The sequence below is a fragment of the Nerophis ophidion genome, linkage group LG05 (assembly GCF_033978795.1).
Source record: "Nerophis ophidion isolate RoL-2023_Sa linkage group LG05, RoL_Noph_v1.0, whole genome shotgun sequence".
Taxonomy (NCBI): domain Eukaryota; kingdom Metazoa; phylum Chordata; class Actinopteri; order Syngnathiformes; family Syngnathidae; genus Nerophis; species Nerophis ophidion.
In genome coordinates, this window is record NC_084615.1 from 33,438,219 (window position 1) to 33,450,718 (window position 12,500).

The 12,500-nt window shown below is 37.2% G+C and overlaps 1 protein-coding gene across 2 annotated transcripts in view; it reads left to right on the forward strand.

Moving 5' to 3' along the window:
* The window catches only part of mettl24 (methyltransferase like 24), an 88,712-nt gene that overhangs the window by 57,099 nt on the left and 19,113 nt on the right, over window positions 1-12,500 (forward strand). For both annotated transcript variants that reach the window (XM_061900604.1, XM_061900603.1), the window contains exons 2-3: window positions 512-610; window positions 710-825. In XM_061900604.1, the coding sequence (XP_061756588.1) occupies window positions 512-610; window positions 710-825 (215 nt within the window). The remainder of the gene's footprint in view (window positions 1-511; window positions 611-709; window positions 826-12,500) is intronic.

Sequence of the window (12,500 nt, forward strand, 5' to 3'; positions counted from 1 at the left end):
CGGAGCACTGACAGCCTTACTGGAAGTACATCAAGTCAGCTCACACATCAGAATAAAGGTAGACAGATAAATAATGTCTACCTGCCTGCCTCTTATGCGTAAATAAACTCCCAGGACAGACATCAACCCTGGAGCCGTAAATTACTGCAGCCTTCCTGTTCAATGAGCAAACTAGTCCATACTAATTCAAACTATGCAAGTCATACATCCATATTTTTGACAGTGTGTCCTTTTCAGGGTCTCTTGTGTACAATCCAGAGCAATGGCATTAACTGCATTCCAAAAAAGCAATTTTAAATAGTTGACGATGGTAGTTTTTAATCACTAAATATGCAAGTGAGAAAGGTTTCCTTTTGTCAAGTACATTGTGACCTACTTATTGTATATCCATGGCCATGCAGAAATAGGTTAAATTACTCCAGGAACTAGCTAACTATGCTGGCCTTGTACCCGATGTCTTTTATCTTGTTCTTGCAGTGTTAATGATCGACTGTTTTGTTCATGTGTGCAGGCGCCTCGGTGGCACATAGCCCTGCAGCCTTGGGCCAGTCACAGTCACTCTCTGGAAGATGAAGCAAAACGGTTTCTCAACCACATAACAACGCCACAAGTGAGTGACATCTACCTGTGCATCATATTTAAACCACATGCACAACATGTTGCCAGAAACAGTCAGCTTCCAAAATGTTAAACAATGGGTTTTGGCCAGGTGTCCTGTAAAAGTCCTCAAGTGAGCCCAGATGGAGGCTGGGCTGTGTGTCTGGACCCAGAGTACAGCCTGGCTCACAGGATGCAACACAAGCAATGCAGGGTTTACTCTTTTGGGTGAGTACAAACTGACACACCATTGCATGAGGCTGTCAGGTTCAAACACTGATGACATCTATTAATCAGACAAGAAGCAAGGGACCATGCAGGGACAGAGTTCAATTTAGCTCATGAGGAGAACGAATGGAGCTGCACATTTAGTCACAGTCTCAGCCTACGCTTTGAGGTACAGCTCCCGCATCCCTCTATTTATTCAGGAGTTCCATAGTCAACATCAGTGAGGCTGCCTCTAAAAGGAGTGGTCACATATATTATGCAAAGCATACACAATACTTAACGGAATGTGCTGAGGGCCTTGTGATTTCCTTGTTTCTGCTTCCACTGCGTGCTGTCATCTTATCTTCGTTGAGGTTCTTGAAGTCCTTGGCTGTTAGCGGGCTAAAACAAATCTGTGGCTGAAGCCACCTCTCAGACAAGAAGTTTTGTCTTTACACAGATAGAAAATGCAGCTTGAGCACAATAGCTAATAACTATAGCAACAGAGTTTAAGCATACTGAAGTTTGTTTGATGTGTATGTGTATATATGTATGTGTATGTGTATATATGTATATATGTATGTGTATATATATATATATGTATGTATATATGTATGTGTGTATATATGTATGTGTATATATATATATATATATGTGTATATATGTATGTGCGTGTATATATATGTGTATACATGTATGTGTACATGTCTGTGCATATATAATATGTGTATACATGTATGTGTATATATGTATATGTATATAGGTGTATATACTGTATATGTGTATATATATGTATATATATATATATATATATATATATATATGATTATTTTAACAGAGGCTAACAAGCTCATTGATAGGGGTGAGAACTGCCAAGTAGCTTGTGATATAGTATGGTATCGACATTTATTTTTTTACAGTACACTGATATTACAATAGTGTTCATCGTACCTGTTCATTCAAATCCAATACACCGATTCATCGGACAGCAATTAATATATGATACCAGTTCATTGAGCTTTTAGATGTTACTAATTTCTGGTACTGGATAATCCGGAGAGGAAATATTTATAAAGTACATATATCAGTTCAACAAATAGTAACAATATTTATTTTGTATTTTAGACAGTGCATTATATTGGTACCATTTTGGTATTAGTGCATACAAATATTGAAAGTTTTCCAAGTATCTCCCAACTTGTCTCAATTGTTTGTGCTACAAATATTTTATTCTGTGCCGTTGCGGCTTTTAAGGAATTCTGAAATACATTTTCCGACGAGTGATGACATCAACTCCCTCCTGTCCAAATCAACCCCAAACGTGTCCCATTCCTTTGTGCCGTTATGGTTTTTCCCATAACATTTTTTGTTTTTTGTGGTTTTAACGTGTTGTTATACATACCCAGCCCTCGAACCATGTCAAAATCTCCCCGAAATTTGTTTAAGGTAACTATTAAAGTTTTTAAGTTATTAACTGTCAGAAAGCGGCTTGAAGATGATCTGTAAAACATAATCTATGCAACATTTGCACCAAGGAACCATCATTACATGTTATGTAAACCACAAGGAAGTGTTTTAAATTTAGAAAAAAGTTATAATGATATGACTCCTTTTAATGCACCCTATAATCTGGTGCGCCCTATGGTCCGGAAAATACATTAAAGATGAAGAAACATTTTAGTTTCTGATGCAATATTGAAACTCCTGGTCCTTACCATAACAGTGAAAATTTAAAAAACAACCTGTAATTGGAGAAAATAACTGTTGTTGTGTCATTTTTCTGTCTCTTCCCTGCTTATTGGTGGCTGAGGTACGCCCCTAAAGATGCTCCAATATTGTATCATGACCCCAGACCATATTGGTAGCTATAGCACAATCTGATCACATATTTGCAGCACAAACGATTGGGACTGGTTTGGGGATATTTTGAGTTAAAACCTTTAAAATTATAATATTTAGACCAAAGATTTTTACAGCACAAACCAGCACAAACATAACACAAATGACAGGGACTATTTTGGGGAGGTTTTGACATGGTTGGAGGGCTGGTTATGAATACTAACACACTAATGCCATAAACAACATAAAATGTTAACTTAAAAAAAACGTAAAGGCACAAACAAAAAATTTTGCAGCACAAGCCAGCATAACCGTAGCACAATTGATTGAACTGGACAGGTTTGGGGAGATTTTGACACAATGAGGGTCCCGTCAAGATTAACATCACATTCATAACTTTAAAACCGTAAGAGCACAAGCGTAGAATGATTTGGACAATGTGGGTAGGATGGGGGGACAACTTCACACAGTTGACGTAAATAACTTAACAACTATAATAGCTCAACCAAACATTTTAGAAGTACAAACATGCAGAAACCTAGCACAAACAAATGGGACAAGTTTGTGGAGATTTTGACATTTTTGAGATCGAGTTATGATCAATATTACGTTAATTACACGTTAACAAAAAAACATAAAACGTTAACTTCAAAACCTCAGAGAAATGTCAGAACTTGAATAGCTTGACCAACATTTTTTGCAGCACAAACGATTCAAACTGGCTCGCGGTTGTTTTGACAAAATTGAGGTCTAGTTATGATTATTATTACGTAATTAAACGTTAATAACATACAACTATAAAACCTCAATAACTTAAAAACTAATAGTTAGACCAAAAATTTTGCAGCACAATTGTAGCACAGACGGTGGGGACTGGTTTAGGGAGGTTTTGACAAGGTGGGGGCGCTGGATGACATCACTAGTCAGAAAAGGCTCAGTTCAGTTTCAGTTCAGTTTTAGTTTATTTCGAACATGCATACGGTATTTTAGCATAACTTAAAAACCGTAACGGGACGAACGAAAATGTTCACAGCACAAAATTAGCACAAACGATTGGGACAAGTTAGGGGAAATTTGGACAAAGTGGGGGGGCCCAACTTCACACATGTTTGGTATGTGGTATCAAATCACTGGACAGAAACAAGAAACAACTTTTTTTACCCAGAGCTGTCACCATGTTGAACTCTAACTTATAATAATAATAATTCACCCCTATACAATATTCTGCCCTAATACCATACTGTGCAATACTACCCTTCCAGTGCAATACGTCCGACACTGATTGTTATTTATTACTTCTGTACTCTTGTCTTGTTCTGTATATCGTACAGTATTTTGTATTTCTATAGTGTTTTTGTATATTGTACAGTATGTTGTATTTCTATAGTGTTCTGTTTATTGTACAGGATTGCTTGTTATTTTTACTGGATAGTAGTCTGTTTATTTCAATTGTTAGTTTTTCCTTTATTACCTCTTGTGTTATTTATTTCACCCCATATTTGTTCCCACAACCGCACCTTAAGTTGGAGTCTTTAATCACGTTATATGCAAATATAATGACAATTAAGTCTATTCTAATATCGACACCAGTTTTTTGGTGAGTCCCCCTGGATATATCGATATTTGGGACAATACGGAAAGAAACAACATTGCTATTTTATACCAGAGATCACTGTTCAGTATCAATACTGATTTGTTGGATGGCAACTATATTGACATTCGATACCAGATTATTGGAAAGCACACAATATTATTGTTTAATAACTGTGCGTAACTGTATTGCCCTAAGAGATATAGTTACAAAACATTTCAATATTGAACCAGATCCCCACCTTCATTGCTTAATGGTGACCAAAAAGCATGGAATACACAGTTTGTACATTGAAGTTGTAAATATTTCATTACATGAATGATCAGTGAGTTCTACGCACATGTGGTGTCAGTGACAAGCCGTTATATATCCTGTATGATTAGTACCGGTATATCAATTCTTCAAATGCAACTGTTCTCATGGCAGCCCTGGTTTTAAAGGTTGTCCCACAATTCCTCACTATCGACATCGTCATCTTTGTTTGTTCATGTCAGTGACTAATTGGTCACAGAGGGTTATGCTCATGCTGTGTCACGTATCTCCAATGCTTCTTTTGTTGAATGACACTGTGATTAAAAGGAAATATAATATTTAGCATTTGCTCTAGCAGAAGTTAGTGTATTTTATTGACATTAGGTTTGTTCAGTCAATGAGTCTCTGTTGGTTCTGAGCTGAAGGGCTGAGGGCTGATGTCTACCCCATTTATATTGCGGAGAACAGGGAGCTGACTTGTAACCGTTAGATGTTGAGATTTTGTCGAGAGCAGGTGTGGTGGCATCAAGTCAAGGAACGCATGGATATGGATGAGGGATTTTTTTCTATTTCCACCAGATGGACCACGAGCAGTTTTTTATAACATCTTTGTCTAAATCCACAAACACTCTTCTGGGAGTTGCTGCGGGAGATATTTTTTGTTGTATTTCAGAATGTGGAAGGGGTTGGACTTAACAGAAGGCCACACTGAACTAAGGTCTTTACAACATATGCTAAGGTCCTGCATAACAATTACAAATTACCAAGATTTATACCAAGAGACATTGTTTTTTACAAACCCCGTTTCATTATGAGTTGGGAAATTTTGTTAGATGTAAAAATAAACGGAATACAATGATTTGCAAATCCTTTTCAACCCATATTCAATTGAATGCGCTACAAAGACAAGATATTTCAATCAATCAATCAATCAATCAATGTTTACTTATATAGCCCTAAATCACTAATGTCTCAAAGGGCTGCACAAACCACAACACAAACCACTACGACATCCTCGGTAGGCCCACATAAGGGCAAGGAAAACTCACACCCACGTCGGTGACAATGATGACCCAGTGGGACGTCGGTGACAATGATGACTATGAGAACCTTGGAGAGGACGAAAGCAATGGATGTCGAGCGGGTCTAACATGATACTGTGAAAGTTAAATCCACATTGGATCCAACACAGCCGCAAGAGTCCAGTCCAAAGCGGATCCAACACAGCAGCGAGAGTCCCGTTCACAGTGGAGCCAGCAGGAAACCATCCCAAGCGGAGGCGGATCAGCAGCGCAGAGATGTCCCCAGCCGATACACAGGCAAGCAGTACATGGCCACCGGATCGGACCGGACCCCCTCCACAAGGGAGAGTGGGACATAGGAGAAAAATAAAAGAAACGGCAGATCAACTGGTCTAAAAAGGGAGTCTATTTAAAGGCTAGAGTATACAAATGAGTTTTAAGGTGAGACTTAAATGCTTCTACTGAGGTGGCATCTCGAGCTGTTACCGGGAGGGCATTCCAGAGTACTGGAGCCCGAAATGAAAACGCTCTATAGTCCGCAGACTTTTTTTGGGCTTTGGGAATCACTAATAAGCCGGAGTCCTTTGAACGCAGATTTCTTGCCGGGACATATGGTACAATACAATCGGCAAGATAGGATGGAGCTAGACCGTGTAGTATTTTATACGTAAGTAGTAAAACCTTAAAGTCACATCTTAAGTGCACAGGAAGCCAGTGCGGGTGAGCCAGTACAGGCGTAATGTGATCAAACTTTCTTGTTCTTGTCAAAAGTCTAGCAGCCGCATTTCGTACCAACTGTAATCTTTTAATGCTAGACATGGGGAGACCCGAAAATAATACGTTACAGTAGTCGAGGCGAGACGTAACAAACGCATGGATAATGATCTCAGCGTCTTTAGTGGACAGAATGGAGCGAATTTTAGCGATATTACGGAGATGAAAGAAGGCCGTTTTAGTAACGCTTTTAATGTGTGACTCAAAGGAGAGAGTTGGGTCGAAGATAATACCCAGATTCTTTACCGTGTCGCCTTGTTTAATTGTTTGGTTGTCAAATGATAGAGTTGTATTATTAAATAAAGGTCGGTGTCTAGCAGGACCGATAATCAGCATTTCCGTTTTTTTGGCGTTGAGTTGCAAAAAGTTAGCGGACATCCATTGTTTAATTTCATTAAGACACGCCTCCCGCTGACTACAATCCGGCGTGTTGGTCAGTTTTAGGGGCATGTAGAGTTGGGTGTCATCAGCATAACAGTGAAAGCTAACACCGTATTTGCGTATGATGTCACCTAGCGGCAGCATGTAGATGCTGAAGAGTGCAGGGCCAAGGACCGAACCCTGGGGAACTCCACACGTTACCTTAACGTAGTCAGAGGTAACATTGTTATGGGAGACGCACTGCATCCTATCCGTAAGATAAGAGTTAAACCAAGACAGGGCTAAGTCTGACCAATTCGTGTTTTGATACGTTCTAATAAAATATTATGATCGACGGTATCGAAAGCAGTGCTAAGATCGAGGAGCAGCAACATAGATGACGCATCAGAATCCATCGTTAGCAATAGATCATTAGTCATTTTTGCGAGGGCTGATTTGCCCTGAAACCGGATTGAAATAAGGGGAAGGTGAGACACCGGTCGGTAGTTTACCATGAGGTCAGGAACGAGGTTAGGTCTTTTAAGGAGAGGATGAATAACCGCTTTTTTGAATGCTAGGGGAACAGTGCCCGAGGAAAGTGATACGTTTATAATATTTAGCACTGATGGACCTAATAATACAAAGAGCTCCTTGATAAGTTTCCCAGGAAGAGGGTCAAGTAAACATGTTGTTTGTTTCAATCCATTTACACGTTGTAACAATTCCTCTTAATGTTATTTCCTCAAAATGAGAGAAACTATTTTGGAGGGCAGTATCCGCCGTATATACAATCGTATCAGTGTTAACAGAACCCAGTTGTAGCTGGGACGCATTGTCTTTAATCTCCTTTCTAATGACTTAAATTTTCTTATTAAAGAATATATACACATACATATATATACATATATTTATACACATACATGTATATTCACACATATACTGTATGTATATATGTGTGTATATATGTATGTGTATAAATATATGTATGTACAGTATGTATGTGTATATAAATATGTATGTGTGTGTATATATACACACACACACACATACATATATATATATATATATATATACACATATAATGTGTGTGTATGTATGTATATGTGTGTGTGTGTATATATATATATATATATATGTATATATGTATGTAATACATATATATATATATATATTACACACATACATATATATATATACACACACATAAATACACACATATATATACAGAGGTGGGTAGAGTAGCCAGAAATTGTACTCAAGTAAGAGTACCGTTACTTTCGAGATTTATTACTCAAGTAAAAGTAAGGAGTGGTCACCCAAATATTTACTTGAGTAAAAGTAAAAAGTATGTTGTGAAAAAACTACTCAAGTACTGAGTAACTGATGAGTAACCTGATTACGGCAACAAATAATGCACAAAAACATAAAAATAGCAATGAGCAAATTCAGAGCCAGGAATATCTCTTAAGCAACTAAAACAATAATATATATTAAATAATAGTACATTAAAATAAAATTTAAAAAATGGCACATTGAGCCACAATAACTTAACAGCACCATAGCCTCAGTAGGCATTCATTGATTTGATTGATTGATTAAAACTTGTATTAGTAGATTGTACAGTACAGTACATATTCCGTACAATTGACCACTAAATGGTAACACCCCAATACGTTTTTCAACGTTTATCAATTACTTAGTAAATTACCAAGTCGAGGTGATCTACCTCATATATACATGTACATACACACACATATCATTTACACACACATATCATACATACACACACATCATTTATACACACACAAATTATATATATATATATATATATATATATATATATATATATATATATATATATATATATAGATATACACATACATACATTTATATATACAGTATATAATTTATATTTATTTATTTTGCCGTTTTTGTTCACATGTTGAAGGTGTTTTAATGAATATACAAGCATGTTTAACATATAGATTCCTATCTTTCATGAAGACAAGAATATAAATTGGTGTATTACCTGATTCTGATGACTTGCAATGATTGGACTCAGACGTCCACGTTTTCAAATGGAGGAGAAAAAAGTTCCTCTTTTCTGTCTAATACCACATGAAAGTCGTTGGTTTTTGGCATCTTATTTGTCCAGCTTCCATATTCGTTTTTATACACTTTACAATAAATACATTGGCGGCAAACTCCATAGTTTGCTAGCTTGTTTGCGCTGGCTTTCGGAGACTCTTATTTTGTTCACGCAGGTGCAATGGAGCGGCACTTTTATTGTGAAGACAGGAACTGTGCGATCAGTCTTTAGGCTTTTGACGGGAAGTACGGTTGAAATAAAAAGTGCCTTTTTTCCTTTACACTTTTTATTGATTGATTGATACTTTTATTATTAGATTGTACAGTACAGTACATATTCCGTACAATTGACCACTAAATGGTAACACCCCAATACGTTTTTCAACTTGTATAAATCGGGTCATGTGACCGCCTGGCTCTGTTTGATTGGTCCAACGTCACCAGTGACTGCATGTGATTGGTGAAACGCAGGCATGCGTAGATTCTACTTTGAAGCTCTGTCATTAACCAAAACAAACATTAATAGATCGATAAAAAAAAGTAGCGAGTAGCGAGCTGAATGTAGATAAATGGAACGGAGTAAAAGTAGCGTTTCTTCTCTATAAATATACTCAAGTAAAAGTATGTTGCATAAAAACTACTCGTAAAAGTACAATTTATCCCGAAAGTTACTCAAGTAAATGTAATGGAGTAAATGTAGCGCGTTACTACCCACCTCTGTATATATACAAACATACATACATATATATACACTTGTATATATACACATATATATATATATATATATATATACACACGCACATATACATACACATATATATATATATATATATACACACACATGCATACATACACATAAATATATGTATATAAACATACATACATATACACATATTTATATATGTATGTGTGTATATATATATGTAATATATATATATATATATATATATATATATATATATATATATATATATATATATATATATATATATATATATATATATATATATATATATATATATATATATATATATATATATATACACACACACACATATCATGTTCGTCCTTCCTTTTTCGAAGATGACCAGGTGACTTCACGTTGATTTTTGTGTGCGAAGATGGCTGATGAGGCCAATCCTAGCACGGAATGACCGGCTGCAGTGAGGGCAGGTTATGGCTGCCCTATATATATATATATATATATATATATATATATATATATATATATATATATATATATATAGACCAGGGACTGTTCCTCCCTCTCAGCCAACCACTCCCCAGCCATAACCTGCCCTCACTGCAGCCGGTCATTCCGTGCTAGGATTGGCCTCATCAGCCATCTTCGCACACAAAAATCAACGTGAAGTCACCTGGTCATCTTCGAAAAAGGAAGGACGAACATGATATGTGTGTGTGTGTATATATATATATATATATATATATATATATATATATATATATATATATTACATATATATATACACACATACATATATAAATATGTGTATATGTATGTATGTTTATATATATATATATATATATATGTATATATATATATATATATATATATATATATATATATATATATATATATATATATATATATATATATATATATATATATATAGCCGCCGATAAAACCACAAACTTCTACAGAATGGACATACCAGAACATAACTCTTTACTGGACAAAAGCATCACCAAATCATACAAAAAAGCGCAACCCAACACTCTACAGAACATCCACCTGGAAAACAAGCGGATCGCAACCGAACTGGACATTGAGGACCGGGTGGACGCCACAGTCAACAAAGAAGCCTTCATCACATTGAAGGACCACAAACCCAACTTCGCAAATAACCCAACATGCCGACTAATAAACCCAACTAAATCCGAAATAGGAAAAATCTGCAAAATAATCCTGGACAGAATCAACGCAAAAATCAAGGACAAAACACCACTCAACCAATGGAGAAATACAGCAGCAGTAGTCAAATGGTTTAACTACATCCAAGACAAACAACAACACAACTTTATCTCCTTCGACATCGAAGAATTTTACCCTTCCATCACGCAAGACCTACTGACCCAAGCACTAAACTTCGCCTCGGACTACGACTCAATCACAGGCAACGAAAGAAACATCATCATCCACGCAAAGAACTCCATACTCATCCACAACAGTACACCATGGCAAAAAAAGAACAATTCAACATTTGACGTTACTATGGGGAGTTTTGACGGAGCAAAAACGTGCGAACTCGTTGGGAGTTTCCTCCTCTCCCAGCTTGCTAGCCTCAACCTGAACCTTGGTATTTACCGTGATGACGGACTGGCAGTGTGCCGCGCCTCGCCAAGGAGCAGCGAGAACACCAAGAAGCGCATATGCCAAATCTTCAAAGAAAACGGCCTACGGATCACGATTGAAGCCAACAAGCAAACCGTCAACTTCCTCGACGTCACTTTCAACCTGAGAAATAACAGCTACCAACCATTCACGAAACCCAACACAACACTCCAATACGTGCACCATGACAGCAACCACCCACCCACCACCACCAAAAGAATACCTACCGGAATTAATAAAAGGCTATCGATGCTGTCATCTAGCAAAGCTGAATTCAACCAAGCAACCCCCCCGTACCAGAAAGCACTTGATGAAAGCGGATACAACTTCACCCTCACCTATGAACCCACTCCAGGAAACCAACCAAAAAAGAGCAGAAAACGAAACAACATCATCTGGTACAATCTGCCATTCAGCAAAGACGTCTCAACCAACATCAGCCGCAAGTTCCTCACTCTGATCAACAAACACTTCCCCAAAGGCAACACCCTAAGAAAAATATTCAACAAGAACAACATTAAATTGAGCTACAGCTGTATGAATAACATGCAACAAATCATTTCAAACCACAACAAAGCAATTGCAAAAGGACTGCCTACCCCCAGACTAAACGACTCTGAAACCAATAATGAATGTAACTGTCGCAAGAAACCTGATTGCTCTCTCAACGGAAGGTGCTTACAGACATCAGTCGTTTACCAAGCAAACGTAATACGCAAGGACATTAACACATCCGACACGTACGTAGGATTAACCGAAGGAGCGTTCAAAACAAGATGGAACAATCACAACGCCTCCTTTAGAAACCAGACTTTGCAGAATTCTACAGAACTCAGCAAACACATTTGGAACCTCAAAGACAATAATGTTGAATATTCAATAACATGGCAAATTCTTGCATCCAGCACACCTTACAACAGTGGTAATAAAAGATGCAACCTATGCTTAAAAGAGAAACTGTTTATTATATATCATCCAGATCTATCATCCCTCAACAAGCGCAGTGAAATCATTTCAACATGCCGCCACAGACGGAAACACCTCCTAGGTAACACATGAGCCAATCACCACACCCTACGCCTGCCTGTACCTACCCACTCTGTGCTCTATATAAACCATTGTATGTGAATGCTTCCATTAAAATCTCCTGATGATTGAGGGAACCCCTCATGAAACAGATCTGTAGAGATGAAGTAGTCTTGTGATTTTTTCCCACACACATATATATATATATATATATATATATATATATATATATATATATATATATATATATATATATATATATATATACACACATTATATCCATCCATTTTCTACCGCTTATTCCCTTTTGGCGTTGCGGGGGGCGCTGGCGCCTATCTCAGCTACAGTCGGGCGGAAGGCGGTGTACACCCTGGACAAGTCGCCACCTCAT